Genomic DNA, 20,812 nt, shown 5'->3' on the forward strand with positions numbered 1-20,812 from the left:
CCATAATGGTATGATATTGTCCACTTTGAGCATAAGCTCTCAAGGCTTTGCTTTGGGTTTCCCAAAAGACCTCATACTAATGGAGTTAGTATTCCTCACTTATAAGCCCATGATCATTCTCTAAATTAGCCAATGTAGGACTTTCATCATCCAACATATGACACACAATGTGTCGTGACATAATGTGGGTACCATAAAATGGACAAGTCATTAGGGTCAGCTAGTATCGATACTACACTTTTTCATACAAGTCAACGAATACAAAATATTAGAATGTAATTGTAGAAACGTGTATATTTAAATAGGTTTAACATGTGTAGACTATATATCATTATTTTATAATTTTAACATAATGAATTAATTCTAATAAATAACATGATTATTTAACACAAAAATGAGACGAGATAAATGAGGTATAAAACATAATAAAAATAATAATTTTAACTATATCCTAATTAAACCATTATGTGTATTGTTAATTTATCGATAGAAATATGAATTTTTGAATTTTTTAAATACTTTCTCCTTACCATGCAAAAAGGAAAAACAAAAGGGAATATAATAAAACGACGTCGTTACTAATGATTAATGGATTATCAAGAATTCAGCTAAAGAATGAATTTACAAATCTACCCTTTCTCTCTCTCTCTCTAACTAAAATAACCAGCTAAGCTTTCCAGAAAAAGCATCTGATACCAAACGAATCTGATTGCTCCACGTGTCAATAGGAAAGGTTCTTAGGCAGCACTGGCCCACATTCTAACACGTGCCGATTCAGCCTCCACCCATCCACCTGGCTCGGACCACCACAACCTTCTGGCCCATTCGGCCACCTTTGGGCCCATCAAGTGCCCCGGGCCCACTCCCACCTCCATCACATGACACAAGTAGGTTAAATGGTGGTCCCCCCACACCCTACTAGATGGACCCCACTCTTTTTTTTTATTTTTTATTTTTTTATATTTTTTTCTCTTTTCCGTAGTGTTGACCCACCTTGCTGATGTGGTCCCCACACTTTTGCGCCTTCATTAAAATAAAAATTAAAAAAAAAAAAAAAAACTCTCCACCCCACCTTACACGTGCATTTACTTTTTGATCCTCACGTCTATCACGTGACTACCTCGTGCTTCCCTTTCCTTCCGCTGCACTGCCGAAAAGAAAAACAAATACTTTTCCAATTTTCTCCTTCGTCTTCTTTCCTCTGGTTCGTCAATGGCGGATGAATTACACTGAGATAGCTATTTGTGTGTTTCTTTTCCTTCTTGTCAATGTTTTGAAGCTGAGCGAGACATGAATTGAAGCTCTTTCTTATCGTATATCTCCAACGAGAAGTCTCTAAGCATCCGCGTCGTCGTTTTGCTGCTCGTCGGAACGGTGGAGCTCGAGATCGGTGCCATCACGGATTCTGACTTCGAGGTGAAAGCGCTGGAGCTGCTCGAGCTTTGATTCGTGGTGCTGGATTGAATGTGTGATGTGTCCGCCTTCGATACGACGGTGGAAATGGGCCGCGCCGTCGTATTGACGAGCGGCGGCCCCGGAGCAGGAAATGAAAACAACTGAGGACGGGTGGAAGAGCAAGCGACGGATGGAACCATGAAAACCGCCCCGGGAATTATAGCGTTCGATGGGATGGCCCACACCGGAACGAACCCTGGCGGTAAAGCCTGTTGCACGGCCGCGGTGGTACTGGTACCTGAATGGACGACGCCGTTGGAGACTGAGACGGAAACGGCATCGTTTACGTCGACGTAATCACTATTAGCAGGGCGTTTACGCCGCTTCTTACCGGCGGATTGGTCGGCAGAATCTTGATTAGAAGAAGTGGTGGTGGGAATTTTGAGAGTGCCATTAACAGACATAGCGATGGCGGGAATGGTACCAGTTCCAGTAGCAGCGATAATCGCCGGCTCAGCCCGTTCGAGAAGCCACCGTATGGTTTCGCCGTCAGACTTGTGGCCGAGTTCTCGAGTCAACTGGAAGATACGCGCCGCACAGGTAGCCGGAATCCGAATCCTCCGGCCGCGGCCCTCGACCTTGGTATGGCGATCCTTGGTGGAGGCTCTCTTAGGGGGGAGAACCGAGACGGTTTTAGCAATCTCCGGCGCGAAGTTAACGACCTGAATTTGGGATGGCGGGAGGTCGGAATCATGGGAGTCGTCGGGATCCTCCTGCTTGGGAGCAAGGGCAAGAAGGTCCATTCGAGAGGAGTCGGAATCATTCATCCGGAGATCGGTAACCGGAGAGTCTTCGTCGTCGTCGTCGTTGTATTCCTGCTTCTGAATATCGGCCATGGGGGGAAGGAGAGGATCGGAGAGAGGAGGAAGAGTAAGAAATGGGAACAGAGGAGTTAGGGTAAGAAATGGAATAAGATATATAAAGGGGGTGGAAAATGGGAAAAGAGGGAAAGTTGGGGGGTGGGGGGATTAATAATAATGTGAAATGGAAGGGGGGAGTGGGCCCACAAAGGGGGTGGGGGCCAGATGTGGAGAGAGATGAGCCGTTGGATTGGGTCAAAGATGGGGATGATGAGTGGTCCTACTCTCTTCTTCTTCTTCTTCTTCTTCTTCTATTTCTTCCAATATCTCCCAACTTGACATTTGCATCTCTCTCAAGCCCACTATTGGCCACCGCCCTCTAAATATATAAATATTATAAACTCAATTTTGCTCTTAACCCCACCTTAACCTTTGTATTTTATCAAATTCTTTTTTTTTAATTAAACTAAAATAACCCTTTAATTTTTTTTAAATCGAGTTAATTACAATAATCTAATTTAATTCGAGGGGAGAGGAGTTTGGTTCTTTCTCCTCTCCCTTTGAATCAGTTGGTAAAATTGCTGGATTACCTCATTAACCTCGGTCTCTTTCTTTTCTTCTCGGAACCTATTCTATTGGACAAGAAGACGATAGAAGGCAAAGAGTGTGGCATCGGTTGAGGTAAGGGTTCATGGGTTTCTCATAATTTTTTCAGGACTACTAGGATGTTTACCCGTTAGCTTTCTTATAACGAGTTTGTCATGAGCTGTAGGGGTCTATAGGGAGACTTATGGTTATTATTCATGCATGTGATTTTAACGGTTATATGGGGTCGATTAGGGGTTCACCAACTAACCCCTAATCGTAAACTTAACTCGATTGTCAGGGGTTTGGATATCTATAAAACTGACCTATGATATTTTATGACATGATTTTGTCTCTGTAGGGATTATTAGAAGTCTGTCAATTAACTTTTCTTTAGTGAATCTATCACAAGGCGCAGGGGTCCACAGTTGTGCTTTAGAGTTGGTTGAACCTGTAGCATGCATGAACCATATGAGATTGATACCTAGGTCGCGCCTCGAGGGTTTAGAGCTATGATGATGAACGAGATTAGCAGAAACGACTAACCAATAGACCTAAAAACATTAGAGAAATCTGAGGGTTGGAGGTCCATATAGGACCAAGAATCCAAGAAACTAAAATGACTTTCATAGTACTCCAAGTTGAGCTTAGGAAGACTGAGTAAACTTTGGGTGTAGCCTAGAAACAACTTGTACTTTGGAATGAACCCCCAAACAAGAATAAGACACCAAACAAACGAATTAAGATCAATAAAACTTAATAATGAACTATGAACTGCTAACAAACAGCTTACTAAGTATATTCTATATTCTCATCCCCCGCTACTTTTAAATTTTTCAGATAAGGCATGATGGAACGGTCAAGGCATAGGCGCACATGAGCTAGGGGCTAGATCGAAGTCTTGTACTATGATTCTCTTATGAACCCTTGATTTTTGTATTTCGAGGTTTCATGGACTACCTATGTCATATTTTTGTGTGTGCATCATTGTAGTTTGCCCGTTTGTAATGTATTTTAAACGACGTTCACTTAAATCTAAAAAGTTTGTATTTTCAAATATTTCATGTCAGTAAGTAACAGTCCATGGCTCGAGTCCCTCGAAAGTGGGTCATTACACATACTCATTTCAGTGAAGGGAGATCTTTGGCTTTATTAAACATACGGGCAAGGTAACATTCTACAAACATTAAATCGTGGACTGGTCCCTTCAATCCTTTTCTATATGTTTACGCTCTACACGACCATGCCAAATCTCCTCCATTTTCTTCTCCCTTGCTTTAGTCAATATGAGTTCACCTCGTACTAGCAACTTTTAGGCGGGGTGCATTCCCTTTAGATATATAATCGTGTCGCTTCGAGAAATTTAAAACCTAATTTCTTCCGTAAATTCCCTAACGTAAATGATAGAAGTTTCTATATTTACGCACTTTCGTATTAAAGGGACAACTGCCTTTGAACTACCAACGAAAAGTGGATAAACCATTGTAATCATTAATATATACATAATAAATAAAAGGGTGGTTTGAATTTTGGCCGATTTAGCTATTAATATAAGTACATAAGTTGAGAAAAAAGTGTGAAAATTTAGATAAATTTTTTATTTAGACTAAATTTAAATTAAAAGAAGAGTATATATATATGTGTGTGTATATATATATATATATATATTATAAATTTAATTATAAAAAGGCTATCCATTATAAGTAATTATAAATATCAAAATATATCCAAATCAGCCGGCTGTATCGGAACTAGTGGAACAATGAGCAACGAAATTACTATATTACCCTTCCGTACTAAAAATAGATTGATCCTATTATATTTGCTGGATGGATATAGGGATTCCCTGCCACGAATTTGTAGGGAATAAATTCTTAATGGAGAATATCCTTTTTTTTCTTTTTCTTTTTTTTCATTAAAAAAAAAAAGATAAATCAAATTAATTTTAATTTATTTGGTTAGTATAAAGATTTAAATAATTATATTTAATTTTCTCATCATTTCAGTACTCTGAGTTTCTTTTTTTATAAAAAACTATTTGAACTTTTAGCCAAATTTAAAAATAAAAATAAAAATTGAAAACAAAATTTGACTTCAGCTTTAAAAATATAGGTAAAAATAATATTTATAGGTATAATTAAGTAGCTATAAATAAGAGTTGAAAGTACATAATATAAAAAAGTATTTATGATGGTTTAATGATGTATTAAATGTGGTGTCCTATATAAATAAATAAAGAAATAAAGAAATACAAATATTTATTTTTAATAATTAATATGATTTGTTATATTGCAAAAGACACTTGCCTCCTTTTTTTTTTTTTAATTATTTTTGTTGTTATTATTTTGCCATATTATATTAATGTTGGCATCCAATGTTTATGCTTAGACAGTTTTCATCAGTCACATCAAATTATGTAGTGTAATTTACCAAAATAGCCTTGCCTCTATTTAATCTTTTATTTCTTTTTAAAATTGAATAATATATCACCAATCATATCCATTTAAAAGGTTGTACCTTACCTTATGGATTAAGTTTTTGGGAACTTTGGTTAAAGATGTCCCATTTATATTTTATATGTGTTTTTCTTAATGATTCTAATTTGGAACTTGTATTAATTTTAATAATCCAACCGAACATGGACTATAGTATATATATATATATATATGATCCATGTTTATAGTTATAAAATTTTTAAATGACATATATGAGAATAACTATGTATTATATTTTGGCAAAAATGTAACAAATAAGTTTCTAAGGCTAAAAACTATATTATAAAATCTTATGTACGAATGAGAATATAGTTGAACACCGAGTATCCGAGAATAAATAAATAAAAAAGAAAAAAAATGGAAAATGGGGAATGGTTAAATGCAATATAAAAGTGGACAAAATGGAGTGGGGCATTAATGTTATGGTGCACAACAAATAGGCATAGCCCATGGCCCCCTTCCCCTTACCCCACATACATAATCACCTTTTTGCCATTGTCCTCTCCCTTTTACTGCACTTTTTGGCCCCTCCCCTCCTCTATTTGTGCTTCTACCCCTTTCGTTTAAATATCAAATATTTACTAGTCACAAGATATTACTAACATGGATTACAAACGTTAAATATTAATTTTTTTTTAAAAAAAATAGAGTCAAGTTTTTTTAAAAAAATAGAGAAGTTTCAATCTTATTTTGGAATTGGTTGAATTTTGACCTAAAAAATGTCAACTTACCACTAAACTTAATTTCAATTATTAAAAAATTCTGCTCAATTCAAATATAAAAAAATATAACCCATGATATAAAATTGTGTGTTTATTATTTTAATTTAATTAAAAAATGAATTGTGTGTATAAATAGGAAAAGGAGGAGGATGGGCTTTTTACGTAGCCCACTAAGAATCTCGTTCGTTGAGAGTGTGGGGTGACTCTCATGTGACGCACCCCACGAAGCTTGCTATGTACGTCTCTTTCTGAAATTCCAACTTCGTGGGCCCCACCTCAATTGCTGGATCTGACCGTTCAACCATATCCTCTGGGTCCATCTAGATAAGGTCATCCTCATCATCTTTTTAGTTTTAGATTCTTTTCTTTCCCATCAATAATGTTAAATTACATTTTAATCCTTCATTTTTCTTTCTTTTTCCTTTTTTTTCTCTCAAATAGAAATTCGAACTTCTCAATTTATAATTAATATCTCGAATAATTTAGTTATATTTACATTGACTTTTAAATCATTACCTTTTAAATTTTAAAAATATTTAGTTGACTTTAATATTTAATCCATATTTAATAAAAATTTATTAAACTATAAATGAAAATATCAAAGTTCTACATCTGAGTAGTAATTGATATTACCTTAATCAAGACGTCAAAAGTTTGAATTATTCAACCCCTAAATATTATTTTTTAACCCTAAAAAAAAAGTCCTACCAAACCTAATAAATACATTTATTGAAAAAAAATTAAAATTTACTCGAACACCAAATTTAAACGTTGAAAATATAAAGAGTCTGAATACTCCTTCAAATTAAAAAGAAAAAAAAAATCTTCTTTAAATTACTAATTTATTCTTTAAATATTTTGTTTTTAAATTTCAAAATCATAATTAAGTCTCTAAAATTATAATTAAGAACTTAGGCATTAAAATTATAATTTAAACCTTCTCGGGTAGGTGGGCCTACCAACCTACCAAAATGCACTCCAAAAAAAAGTGGGACAGCCCTCAAGTTAATTAATTTAAAAATATAAAAAAAATGCGATTGGTAGAGAGGAGGGGTGTGGTGGGACCCACCAGCACTAATCAGCACTGATGAAAAGGGGCGGGGTCCACGCCTATTACATACAATGGGCATGCCCCCCATTGTCCTCCCCTTGCATTGGGGTCCACGTGCTGCTTCAGTGTGGTCCACGTTGGTTTTTCTAGATGGGACCCGTACGCCATGGCACCTGCCTTTTTTTTATAATTAATTTATTATTATTTTAAATGATTTGTTTTTATAATAAAAAATAAACAAAAAAAATCACTTTGTTGTTTAAAAAATATTCCAATACTTCCTTAATTTTTATTAATATCTTTAAATTTAAATAAAAACTTTTAAAAGTATCTTAAATTCTTTTAAATATAAAAGACTTTTTTACGAATATTATTATTAGGCACGTTACAATCTTACCATCTGAAGACTATAATTATAATGTGTAATTTAAAATTATGTTCATTTTTTTTAGTAATATTATAATTTAATTTTTGTAAAAATCATGTTAATAAAACATTATATTAGATTTTTATTTACCATTTTTAATATAAAAGAATATTGTAATATTCATTAGAAAAAAAAATTTAGAATGAAAAGGAGGTTGGGATGAAAATGGAGAAGACTTCCCCATTCCGCCCCGACCCATAGAAACACTTTTATGAGTGAGTAACTGTGTTTTAGCATGGATTTAAGATATCATTTAGGGATAGTTTAGATGAAATATAATAAAAACGGTAATGGATAAGGATTATTGATCCCTCCGTTAGGAACCAAGTTTACAAGCTCGGGCATGGACAGCACTTATTCTCATATATCATTTTTTTTTCCCTCTGATAAAAAGGTTCTCTATATCCCGTAGACTTTATTGATGTCCATACTCTCCCCTTTTATTAATATTTATTACATAGAGTCCTTTTTAATAATTATAATTAATTATGTAATTAAAATTATTTAGAATCAAATAATTCATCAAATAATGTCAAAATAATACGGTAGGATTAATTTCATAGAGTAAGTATATCAATTATGAAAATATTAATTAATTAATTAATATATATTTAATAAATTAAGTTATAAATATTATTAATTTATGTGGAATAATATTCTGAATTATTTGAGATAAATTAACTATTAATTATTATTTGTATTTATATAACCTACCACCAAAATCAAACTATAAAAAGGAGTGTTAGCATAATATAAATCCTCATTTTATTTGGCATAATATAAATACTTGTTGTATAGGTACATAATTATTTAGGCCGACATCTGATTTTTGAAATATGATAGGATAATTAATCTTTCAATTTCATTACAATACTAATTATTTAGCATCAAAATTTGTAAAAAAAAAAAAATAATAATTTATTTGATTAAAAAATAATTATTAAAATTGATGGCTAAATAACTCAAAATCCTAAAAATTAAAGTCAAATAAATTAAAATTTAATTGATTAAAATTATTTTTAAAATTGGCTTAATAAAAATAAACCATCTACCATTAATAATTTAAAATTCACCAATACAATAAAATTACTAAAAATAAATGCAACAATAAATAGGAATAATTTTTTATTTCAAGATATCTTACTTTTAGTATTAAAAAAAAACCAATTTATATATGAATTTCTCAAACTACCTATGATTATAAAGAATTTAAATTAGTAAAAAAAGCAATATTTTTTTTTAAATTCTCGATAAAATTTGGACCAAACACTATAATTATAAAAAAATAGAAAAAAATAATCCATTAAAAGAAGTCACCTACATTTGTAATATTATTTTATGGAAAAAAATTGTAAAATTAAAGTTTTAATAAAATATAATTAAGGAACATCCAATATACTCATAAATCACTCAATTAGTGGCTTAATTAGTGATTAAATTACATATTTTAAATAAAATACTGATATACATTGCTAATTATTATTCAAAGCAGTTTGATTAAAAAAAAAAAAAAAAAAAACATCACTAAATATTTCAATGAACAGCAGAAAAGAAAGCAGGAAGAGTTTGAAGCTTCAAAAACCAATAAGCTCATGAAGCAGACATGTAAGTGTATCTTGTCTGAGCTCCAACCATAAGCTCCACAATTTTTGCTGCACATCAAAACTAATCACATTGTAACAACAACCATGAAAAGAACTGCATAATCATAATGATAAAACAGAACCTGTGAGGAATCCAACAAACGGTACGGGTTGCAACACTTTCTCGGCTCCTTCGAGTTTCCGCCTGAGAAAAACGCTCAACCGAAGTGAGTTCAAGTCGAGGTTTGAAGTTTGGAGTGGAGAGATCAAAGTATGTATGTATGCACCTTGTGAATCTCCCAAAGAATGGGTCTCTCATGATGTAAAATGCCCATAGCATCTTTCGTCGTCTCAGCTGAACCAAATCGAACTCGTTGACGTTAATACGAGAATGATAGTTCAAAGGGTCGAGCACGGACTCGAGAAAACTAGTCTGTATGTATGACAATCAAATTCATGGGGGATGAATGATGAATGAGAGAACCCCTGACCTCGTCCTTCTCAGAATCAGAGAGGTGAAATCTTTGGTCTTCTCTACTCTTGGGGGTTGAGGTAGCATATGATAAGAAGCTTGTTCCAATGAGGTCCACAGCCAGAGAAAGAAACCAAGGAGTCCACGACCGAATCCCGTATTTTCGGATTAGAAGAACGTATATTAGCGGTCTTGTTATAAAAAGCACTTCTCCTATCACGAAAAGAGCCCCGAGACGACCCTGCTCGGACAAAATAGTCAAAAGAGTTGGCCTCTCAGGTATTGTAGCTGCAGAGGCACAGAATGGATTGTCATTAGACATTTCCAACAAAGCTCTAGCAACTTGGGATCATAATCATACATAATATCCATACTGACCTGGAGGATTGAACGTTGCACGCTCGTGTTGAACCCGGTATGACCATGCTGGTGTCGAATTTATCCGAGCATTATCCCCGAACATACTTAAAGCAGACATTGCCCTCCCTTCTAGACTCCACTGGTTATGTCCTTTAACATATCCTAAATAACCAGATGCATGATGCCCATCATTAGCTCTGTGCTGAGAAGTTGAAGTTTCGAGATGCGTTTCGTTATTTGTCGTTTCGCCTCCTTCGAGTATCATTTTGTATCCACTATTCTTGAACAGAGCTAATCTAAATAGTACCCTGAAATCCAATGGCAAAGAATATGCAATAAAAATGTATATTAAGATACAAAAATGGCACTCCCATACTCGAACGAGTCTTACTTCATAGCCTCCGTAACGGCAATGAAGTTCCAGCGTTTATCGTTGCCATAATATTGTTGTGCAGCAACTTCGATCAATGGCTCCAAGTTTTTTAGAGCAGATATGCACAACGAATAGGGAAATGAAGGTGGCACGGTCGCGTTTACACGCATCTGGGTTGGAGCTGTTTCAATTATGTGTTCATTGACTGCAGTGATAACACCAACAGCAGCAGAAACTGCAGAAATAGCTGAACTCATGAATAATTGCTTGAAACTTACAAATGAGACCAGTAACCCGTGTTCATTTCACAAGACAATGGCAGAAAACAACAAATATAGTAGTTAATAATAACGTAAAAACCCTTGCTGGCTATCAGAATCAAAGGGTGAAACCTCCACAAAGATCAGAGATCGGAGCATAATGCAAGGAGAAGGACCCAGTACCACAGGCATCAAAATGTATACATAGTCGAACAATGTCGTAAGAACAATCGAGTCGTTGAGTTCTCCGTTTTAGGGAATAAAATGGTTTTTTGTTTAAGTGAGAAATAATAAAAACATGCATTTTCATCAAAGGGGATCCAAGGGCACCACATATTCCAAGCTAAGAAGCAGTCAAGCGTTACCAAAGTTTCACAAAACCTGCTTCTGGTCCAATTTCTGAATTAGAAAATCGTTCGGGAAGAAGCCACGTCAAGCCCTGTACAATATTAAGAACCGTATACGAGGTTAAAGTCCACAAACTTATACCAGTTGTTATTACTATCAGATCTACAAACAGTTGGCTTTCGCTTGGTAATATAACAGTTCTCAAACACTATCAAGAAATTAAGGTGTTCAATGTCAAACAAAGATGAAAAAAATATGTCATGTCTCTGGTCTAGGCTCAGATTCTCTAATCAAAGATAAGAGAAACATGGCATCCTTAGGAAACAACGGACAACATGGCATCCATTGACGTAGAAACTTGAGGAACTGTTGACAGGAAAAGAAAATCAAAGGCATCTACATCAGAATCTTCAATTATGGCATCATCTAATGAATTGTAATTAGGCTGAGGTTCCAATTCTGCACTACTCATCATCGTCTGAATCATTGAAAGGAGCATTTGATGACTTTAAAATACCATGAAAATTTGGAACCACCTACACCATTGTTGATTTCAAATAGTATCGATTGGGTATTTCCTTTGGTGTTCTTTCTTGAAAATTCCCGTTCTTTTGAAGAGGAACCACAACCCTTGAACGTGATTATTCAGTTGAATCTTCATTATAAGAGGAAGATACAAATGTAAAGGATTGAGGGTTTTTAATTGTTTAGAATTTTGAATAGGCTACAATGAAACAATCCTTTACATCCTTAATGCTCGGATTATCTTGGTTATATATCTTGTTCTTCCATCAGTTCAGCGATCATTGGTTATTCATTTTCTGGAAATTTCAATATGCTCAAAAGTGAACAATATCACACCATTATAATTGCCCTTAACTTAGCCATGTTAATCGAATCCTCAAGAGTCGAACAAAGAAGTTGCTAACCTTGAAGGTGTAATAAAAAATGACTCAAGTGTCGAACAAAGGGTGTACTTTGTTCGAGGGCTCCAGAGAAAGGAGTCGAGCCTCATGAAGGGAGAGTTGTTCGACAGCTACATAGGTCTTAGGAAAAGCTCTATGATGTACTTTGTTCGAGAGGAGAATTGTGGGAAGGGAGTCCTACATTGACTAATTAAGGGGAAGATCATGAGTTTATAAGTAAGCAATACTATTTTAGTATTCCGTACCACGCTTTTGGAAAAACCAAAAGTTAGCATGATCATTAAACAGCAATTCAAATAAACTACTTGATAAGCATGCTTCCAAGATAACTTACAGAGAAAGTCACAAAAGCCAAGCAAATCAATTCCCAAATGAAATCAAACAGATAAAACAGCAAATTCTGATGAGAATTCGAGAGTGCTCACATTTGCAAGAGACTCAAAAGAGTAAAGATAGTTCCTGTTATCCCTGACCCACTTCTTATAAGCTTCCATGACTTCAAAACAATCCCAACGCTGCAGCAACAGAGGAAACAAACACTTGAATCGCCCAAGCACCTGATACAAACTAAAACCCTAAGATTCAACTGGGAAAAACTCCCACATAGCCAAAAGGAAATTGTACGGTCATTCAAATAGATGAATCTTGTTCGTGAAATTTTGGGGAAAGTTGAAACCAAAAGGTTCAGACAAAGGGAGAAATTCTAGGAGAAGAATGGAAGAGAAAAGGAGCAACCAAACTGGGATTTTATGAAACGGAAACTGTAAATTTCATCAGACCCACAGCCCCAATTACCGCCGCCATTCTCAAAAACCTCCATCTCTCCCTACTAATTTGGTTGCATATAGCAGAGAGAAGCACACATTTCAATATATATGTAAAAAGAACAAAAAAATATACAGGATATATATATATATATAAAATTTTATTAATAAAAAAATATTTTTAAAAAAAGTTACTTTTGAAATTTCCATAAAAGAAGGATTATTTTACAAAGATTATAAATACGACTTTGTCTTCTCTGTAGGGTTTTAGGGTTCCGGGGAAGAAAATTGAAAATGCAACTAACCCTTGAATTTGGGTAAGTCTCTCTCTCTCTAAGGAAATTTTCCCAGTTGTTTGTTTAGTGAGATACAGGAGAAAATTAGTGGTACTGGGTAGAGAATTTTAGTGGATTTTGTTTCCGGGAAAGTTGGAAATCATAAGATATATAAGATCGCGTTCTTTCGTGGTTTTACGTTTTTCGCAGCTCAAACTTGGATTGTTCTAGCGTTGTTTGTCTGTGAATATAGATTGTTTTCTCAATTTCGGTGAACTCTCAAGTTCATAATCTTAGTGTGTTTTTATGAAGAGTCGTGATATTGGAACTAACTGAAAATTTTGCTTGAATCTCCAGTTGCTTCATTGCCTCCATAATCATTCTGGTTTTGTTCATGTTATTAACGTAGTTTTTGGAAGCATGCTCCACTTGAAATTTCCATAAAAGGATTATTAACGTAGTTTTGTTCATATTGTAATCATTCTGGTTTTGTGTTCAAGTTCTCTGTGTTTGATGTTGCTTTTAATTGGATTTGTATTTGTTTCTATAGCCATTATGTAATTATCAGATGTAAAGTATGTTGGTTCAGCAATTCATCAGTTTGTTTGGTGGCAACTTTTGGTTTCATGCATCAACTACACGGATTTTGTATTGTCGACCTCATTCGTTCTTTCAATCTCCATCTCCCCATCGAAGCAGAAAAAAGAAGGAAAATAGACTGTGGGCATATCTTGAGTAGCCTTTTCTGCAATATTAGGAATGATACTTTTATATGCTTCTAGGTTGAATTGTAATTGAACTTTTTTATGAATTTAGAGGGTGGGGAAATGATATCAGTGAAGATACATTTACAACGTAAATCAACACTCAACCTTCAATGTGCCTCTCCCTTCCAAATCCGAAGTGCGTTATGTGAGCTTTACAATCTGTCACATTTATGTACAGACCAATGGATTTTGGGAGGTGATTTTAATGTGATCAAATGGTCATTCAAGAAATCAAATGGCAACCCAATTACGAAAAGAAATTCATATACAGGAGCGTTCTGGTTGGCTCCCCTCTCGAACGAAAAATACACTTGGTCCAGCTTTTGTGGACAGCCTGCTATGACCCTTAAGGATCGGTTTTTAGTCTTTGGCCCTTGTATTGATAAATTCAACATTGCTTTGGGCAAGCGGCTTCCTCATATCACCTCTGATCATTGTTTGATTCTCATGACCTTTGGACATCAAAGATGGGGCCTGAACATGTGGATGTGGCACCACTCCTTCGAGCCTTTGTTGAGACGAAAACAACAGCTACGTCCATTGTTATGTCCACAAGAAGGAGAAAGAATACCGTTGTTGAGATATTATCCAAAGATGGCACTAGTTTGGTCTTGGATAGTGATATAGAGGTCGAATTTATTGTATTTTTTACAGAAAGTTATACACCAAGGGTCGAGGTAGCAGACTTCTTCCAATCATTAGAAATTGGGATCTGATATGAACATCACCAATCCCTTGTCATTGAGCCCTTTTTACAAAAGAGGCGATTAGGAATGCAATGAAGGACCTGGGATCCCACAAATCATCTGGATTAGATGCTATACCGCATAATTCTTTAAAAAGCGTTCGAACATTCTTGAGGGTGACTTGAGGAAAGTGTTCCAAGACTTTTTTAGAATGCCATCATCAATGCAAGCCTTAACGAAGCTTATATTTGCCTCATCCCAATAGAGGGATGCCACATTTGTGGGTGATTATAAGCCCATTAACCTTACCTCATGCCTGTTTAGCTGGAGTGGGTTTATATCATCAAAAGCTTTTTTTGGTCTATTTGGCTCGAGTGAAACCTTCACATCTTTGAAGATAAGGTGCAGGACTTCGATTCTTTCTTCGGCCTCTTGATGTATACTGCTCTCATTACTTCTGTGATTATAGTCTTACATCCCTCATTTCTAATCAGGATCATCTTTTGTAACTTGTGGCGTCCTTTGCCTTTTAGTACATTTCATACTTAAAAGTTACCAGATTCTCATAGAAAAAAAGTATGTCATTTGTTAGGTTCATATGATCGACATGACAGTAATATTAATGTTTAAATGCAGTGGGGGATTGGAGTTGCTATGTGACTCTGTGAAGATCCATAATGTCAGCATCAATCCTGAAAATGGAGTGGGAAAGGTAAACTATCTTTTCCAATAAGTTAATGAAAGATTCTAGTCGATATCATCAGATTCATATTTTCCTGTTTCTCCTTTCATCTCTCTGTTTATTCGTCTAATGTTTTCGTTTAAACCACGTCTCAGTTAGTCATGAAAGATTTGCTCTCTTGGGTCCGTTCTAATTTGATCAAGGAACGGCCAGAAATGTTTATGAAAGGCGACACCGTGTAAGTAAATGAAACACCTCATTTATGAAAGCCGAAACTTTTTGAAGAATTGTGAGTATATTAAGGTTGTATAGCTGACAGTGGCATGGTTTGGAATGTGGTGCAGAAGACCTGGTGTTCTGGTGCTTGTAAATGATTGTGATTGGGAGCTGAGCGGGCAGCTTGACACAACATTGGAAGAGAAAGATGTGGTTGTGTTCATATCCACCTTGCATGGAGGCTAACTTCATCAGGAATGTCTTTTTCTGCTTCTATCTACTAAATACTTGTCTAAGATGATATGGTACTACGCCATTTTAACCTTTAAAATCTGTATTTTCCACCTGAAATTCGTCCGACCATATGATAATCAGATTTTGCAAGAAGCAAGAATGAATAAAGGTGGCTACCAATTACAAAAGTGGATAAGACACCTGCTACAATTACAAAAGTTAATGGTTCGATTCTCCACCATAATTGTTGAGTATCCAAAAGAAAAACGTAGGTGTCTATTGTAGTTCACGAGGCACGACATGCCTGCCTTCTTTCACAGTAACACAATAATCACCCTTGGATTGTTGCTATCTTTGAAAATCATTGGCCAAGGTCTAATTTTTATTGGTTAATCGTGTACCAGAGGCTCCTTTATTGTTGTTTGTAGATCAATACAAGGTCTAAAAAAGAATGAACTATAATTATAATGACCAGAAAATCAATACAGCAAAGAACACTCCAAAAAAATAAATTAAAGCTAATTAAAAGCCTTAAGCAGCAGCAGCATTGGTCCTTATAAACCAACAAGGGATGCTGCTTTAGCATTATAGTTCTCGAAGAAAGACATCGAGAACATGATAAAAGAAAAACAATAACAAAGAAAATAGAGACTTGGCAAAAAGAAGGGCTGTGGCTTAGGCCTTTTGCTTCCCCTTTCTAAGTCTGTCAAGATCAGTTTCAGCATATTCCAGCTGCTGCTTCAATGTTGTTATTTTCATCTCCAAATCTTCCACTGTGTCTCGGCTGCTTGATGGATCATGTGGGGTCAAAAATTTACCTGAAAACCCAGCCAGAGCTTCAACTCCAGTCACCTACAATGGCACAAGTTCAGAAATGAAAACTCTTAGAAACCTCAGGAAGTACATGGCATAGAATTTACTAAAGATGTAACAACCCAAGCCCACAGAAGACAAATGTTGTTCTCTTTGGACTTGCCCTTTTGGACTTCCCCTAAATGCGTCGGTTGGCGAGAGGTTTCTACACCCTTATAAAGAATGTTTCATTCCTCTTCTACACCCTTATAAAGAATGTTTCATTCCTTTCTCCAACCGATGTGGGAGAGTTGCATAAAAACTTTTTTGATAAGCTGTAAATACAAAACAGCTTAGTAGTAGACCAACAGGGAGCAACAAGAATGACTAAACACCTCCCTGCTGGAATCATGATTTTGGAAGATCCTTCGAGTTCCTTTCAGACCAAAGGACCTTAGCTTGCCCTTTTGAAAGAGAAACATCAATAAGGCGGGAAAGGGCACCTAACACTTTACTTGGCAAACAACTATGAAGATTAAAAGGGATGAAGGGATTCTCCCAACGCACAGCCACAAATGAACAAAAGAAGAACAAAAGCATAATCGTTTCTTCACTATCTTTACAAAGAACACACAAACTTGGGGAAGAGCCATATTCCGAAGGATCCTATGAATTCAACAGCAAGTGTTCAACCAACCACTCAAAGGAAAAGATCCAGGAGAAAACCGTCACCTTTTTTGGAAAAGAAACTTGCCAAATCATATCAACACGTTGGTAATCAAGGGCTGTATGATGCAAAACCAGCTTGGGGAGTGAGTTCGCCGGTGAGGAAATGGGGAGAGAGAGACGAGAGGGAGGCGAGGCCGAGAAGGGACATTCTTTTATGCCTTTTGTTTGGATCAAAGTATGTAGAGAGAACACACAAACTTCAAGCTAATTTCAAGACCATTCTTGATCAGCTCCCTAGTGCCTTTTACATTCAGACCTTAGAACTAAACCCAACACCAGACATGAATAAAGCTATTTATTTTAATTTGAGAACCCTCAATCACATGTTACAATGGGCTTTTATTGAGACACATTTAACTGTACCTCTTGAGGCAGCAATGGCAACTTGGTGATGTGGAAGTCATCATACAACATGTAAAATTGGTCGAGGTACTTCTGTTGCATCCGCATTCTCGCTTTTAGTAACTTGGATTCGACATCTAAAATGACAGTACATTACGATTAAGTGACAGGGAAGATCCATCTCATTTAAGAAAATATATATCTATGGATTCAATTAACTATCAGACCTTCTTCGTCGTAAAGTACTTGGTTAATGATGATATTATGTGTATCGATCTCAAACTTGGTGAGCTCTTGGACTAGTCTCTCTGTTTCGTAAAGCGAGAGAAACTCAGGAATGCAGACACAGACAAATGTAGTCAAATCCTGCAAACAGAGATATCAGTACACCTAACAGTAGTTCAATGTCAGATGAAAACTGTACACCAAAAATCACGTAATAAGATAATCCCTCTAAAACTTCTCTCGTTCCTACCCGGACCAAAGGGTCCTTAAAATAGCAAAGAAACGAGCTTCTTATCTCAAAAAGGCAGATGGAATAATACCGCCTCCATCATGAGAAGACCATCACTATTACAGGCTATGCACACACACCAAAAGTTTCGAAAATAGCGAACTTACAACCCCAGATAATACAACCAGATTCCTTAGACGCCTCTTTACAAAGGAGTAGTAATTCCATCTAGCAAATACATATATATAAGAATAGCTACTCCGATCCCTTCAGCAATGGTAATTCCGTCAAACAACTACATGTATATAAATATTTTTACCGTCATATCGGTATCTAACCATGCCCAACCTAATTTCTGCCTCCTCAAAGCTACTCTATAATAACTTTAGAGAACATTGTTGGAAATCTAAGAGAGGCTACAGAGTGTGTTTGCATGTTTCTATTCCGGCTTCTAATATTTAAAAGTTCGGTCACTTTTTTCTAATACTTGTTCTTCGTTAGACAAACGTAAACAAGCAATAATGCAGAAAAAAACGTGAATAATTAAGGGAAAATAAAAACAAAAAAGAGTAAGAAACAAGAGTTCTTACAGGATCTTTGAATTGCCTATTAACTTGTTCGATCACATCTCTCATGCCTTCTAGTCTTCCCAGAATTGCATCCTCACCAAACTCATCATCAACACCGAACATCCGGGTCATCTGTTACAGAAAGTTTCAGATCAGCTAATTACCTCGGGTATTGTAACACAACTTTTGTAATTCTGGAAAGCTAAAGATGCCAAGAGAAAAAAAAGTTCTAGGTAGTTTTAAGGAAGTGACTTTGTCTAATTCTAACAAAAATCGAAGTGTTAATACGTTAAACTGAAATCGCACATAGTCAAATAAGTTGAAGAGCAAAAGTTACATGGGAACCTCCAAATCAAATTAATATAGCACAATCTTAAACTTCTTCAAACGTTATTAAAATTCAGATGCTTGTCTCTAACTATACATAGTTATCAAATTAGAAACAGTACCTGACCCATTATGCCTCCAAATCTACTTTTCAAAGACATTAGCTTTGAAAGCCCCTTCTCTAAGGTTGATGGAAATTGCAACAGCCGAAGCGTGTGGCCAGTAGGAGCAGTGTCAAATACTATTACAGAATAATCCATTGTTTGTACTAATCTGGAGACAAAAAGATCATTTAACATAGCCAAGTTAATAAATATAAACGTTTTTTTTTTTTTCCCCCGAGAGAAGAGAAATTGATTTGGTGGCACGACATAAAGATGAACATATACGTATCGGGCACATAGCCCCAACCCAACCTTCCATGATTGCTACAGACCATTTTTTGCCAATTTCCAAGTCCTAACAGATTGTTAGATAATCAAAACTGAGAGCAACCTAAGCACTTCAAATAAAATCATGGCAAATACTCAAACTAGCAATCCTGGAACTACAATCTAAGCTTTGTAAATTGTACATTTTATCTCGAGTTTATTTTTCTACAAGAACATATCTCGATATTATAGCAAAAGTAGATAAAAACTCTGATAATAGAGATCGATGCGTTTCTTACTTCAGCATCTCCGAAAAGCTCATTGCCTCATCAATTCCAGGAATAGCATTAGCCAGCTCAGAAAATAAACCATCTATCCCCTCCTCGAGTTCTTCATTTTCCACAGTAGGATTCACCTCCTACATACCAACATTGCCCAGATTGTGAAAGGCATAATCTTATCAACAACAGTCTAGAAGGTAAAAACCCCACAAAAATGTTCAACAAACATGCATACAGCAGGAAATCAGCTAGCGAATTCGTCAAATTGGAACAATTACATACAAATATATAATCTAAACATTCCTGCCCACCAATTCACCAGCAAACTTCCAGAAAAAAAATCGACAACAAATCAAATTCATAATTACATCAAGATTCAAATCAAACCAACAATAATGTCTCAATTCATATATCAATCACCTTGAAAAACCACACGCATTAGAATCCAGATTACATCACGTAACACGCTTCAGAATCGGAAAGAAAAAATAAACCAAAAAAAGACGCACCATGGCATAGAGATTGGAGAAGCCATTAACCAAGGTGGGTGCCTTGGTGAATCGCTGCTGAAAGGCATCGCTGAGATTGTGAGCCGGGTCGGTGGAGATAATCAAAACAGAGGATCTGACACGGGAGAGAAGAATCGAGAGGATGGAGCTGCAGGTGGTTTTTCCCACACCGCCTTTGCCACCAACAAAAACCCATTTAAGAGTCTCTTGATCCAGTAGATTCTGAACTGTGCCTTCAGGTAATTCTTCCGCCATTTTTATTGCTCCCAAGAGTTTCTCTCTTCTCTCTCTCTCTAGAAGAGAGATTGGAGTGGGCTTTGAATGTGATCACGGATTTGGGAAATGGAAATGAAGAAATCCACTGGGTGATCTTCCAGTTTCAAGATTGATTCCTCATCAGAAAAATTAACTCACACGAAGAGAAGTTTGGAGTCGGATTCGAGAAGAAGAACGAAAGCGATCACCGATTATTTCCAGTTTCCCATTTTAACTTCTCCCTTTGTTTTTAGAGTGCAAATCATAAATAAAATCCCTCTATTAAAGCAAACAAAACAAAGCAAAATTAGTTTTTGTTTCTAAAAAAAAAAAAAAAAGTTAAAAATTAATAAAAATATCTTTTAACTTTCCCAATTTTAATAATATCTTTAAAATATAAAAATATAGTTTTTGAAAAAATTATTAACAATTCGTTTAAAATTTTAAAGTATTTAAATTTCCAAAGTTTTATTAATATTTTTAATTTTTTTAAATTTATTATTCAAATAATATCAAGTATATTTTTAATTTTTTTAAGTTAAAATTAAAAGAATATTAAAAATAATAATAAAAATTTTGAAAGTTTAAGGATATTTTTTAAATTATTTTAAAATTTTAAAAATATGGTTAAAATAAAATACAATTTCCATTTCCAACCAACTTAGAATATTTTAGGATAAAATACAAAATTTATAGTCATTT

General features: G+C 35.3%; 4 protein-coding genes and 1 long non-coding RNA gene across 7 annotated transcripts; 2 read left to right on the forward strand and 3 right to left on the reverse strand.

The window, feature by feature from the left end:
* Positions 1-562: 562 nt before the first annotated feature.
* Positions 563-2,382, reverse strand: LOC111494185 (transcription factor TCP9). The gene has a single exon (XM_023144063.1). It carries the CDS (start codon positions 2,289-2,291, stop codon positions 1,266-1,268), a length of 1,026 nt encoding a protein of 341 aa, XP_022999831.1. The 5' UTR covers positions 2,292-2,382; the 3' UTR covers positions 563-1,265.
* A 6,626-nt stretch (positions 2,383-9,008) lies between these two features.
* LOC111494182 (peroxisome biogenesis protein 16) lies at positions 9,009-12,724 on the reverse strand. Of its 3 annotated transcripts, none has more exons than XM_023144059.1 (8): positions 12,283-12,724; positions 10,965-11,022; positions 10,342-10,558; positions 9,969-10,258; positions 9,610-9,878; positions 9,406-9,473; positions 9,262-9,323; positions 9,009-9,187 (listed from the first exon to the last, which is right to left on the reverse strand). In XM_023144059.1, exons 1-8 carry the CDS (start codon positions 12,349-12,351, stop codon positions 9,126-9,128), a joined length of 1,095 nt encoding a protein of 364 aa, XP_022999827.1. In that variant the 5' UTR covers positions 12,352-12,724; the 3' UTR covers positions 9,009-9,125. The 3 variants fall into 3 exon arrangements, with proteins under 3 accessions (XP_022999827.1, XP_022999826.1, XP_022999828.1); XM_023144058.1 differs by having other exon boundaries at positions 9,406-9,522; positions 9,572-9,878; XM_023144060.1 differs by having other exon boundaries at positions 9,406-9,522; positions 9,572-9,878; positions 10,949-11,022; positions 12,283-12,363.
* Positions 12,725-12,868: 144 nt separating this feature from the next.
* Positions 12,869-15,669, forward strand: LOC111494196 (ubiquitin-related modifier 1 homolog 2). The gene is made up of 4 exons (XM_023144077.1): positions 12,869-12,938; positions 14,986-15,061; positions 15,187-15,269; positions 15,376-15,669. The coding sequence occupies exons 1-4, from the start codon at positions 12,916-12,918 to the stop codon at positions 15,491-15,493; spliced, it is 300 nt and encodes a 99-aa protein (XP_022999845.1). The 5' UTR covers positions 12,869-12,915; the 3' UTR covers positions 15,494-15,669.
* LOC111494200 lies at positions 12,950-13,610 on the forward strand. Its single transcript, XR_002720145.1, has 2 exons — positions 12,950-13,304; positions 13,344-13,610. It is a non-coding gene; the product is annotated as an uncharacterized LOC111494200 (long non-coding RNA).
* A 188-nt stretch (positions 15,670-15,857) lies between the features above and the next one.
* On the reverse strand, positions 15,858-20,354 carry LOC111494184 (ATPase GET3-like). The gene is made up of 7 exons (XM_023144062.1): positions 19,856-20,354; positions 19,365-19,483; positions 18,817-18,967; positions 18,389-18,499; positions 17,572-17,710; positions 17,366-17,481; positions 15,858-16,333 (listed from the first exon to the last, which is right to left on the reverse strand). Exons 1-7 carry the CDS (start codon positions 20,108-20,110, stop codon positions 16,157-16,159), a joined length of 1,068 nt encoding a protein of 355 aa, XP_022999830.1. The 5' UTR covers positions 20,111-20,354; the 3' UTR covers positions 15,858-16,156.
* Between the last annotated feature and the right edge of the window lie 458 nt (positions 20,355-20,812).

This window comes from Cucurbita maxima, unplaced genomic scaffold (genome assembly GCF_002738345.1).
Source record: "Cucurbita maxima cultivar Rimu unplaced genomic scaffold, Cmax_1.0 Cma_Scf00020, whole genome shotgun sequence".
Taxonomy (NCBI): Eukaryota; Viridiplantae; Streptophyta; class Magnoliopsida; order Cucurbitales; family Cucurbitaceae; genus Cucurbita; species Cucurbita maxima.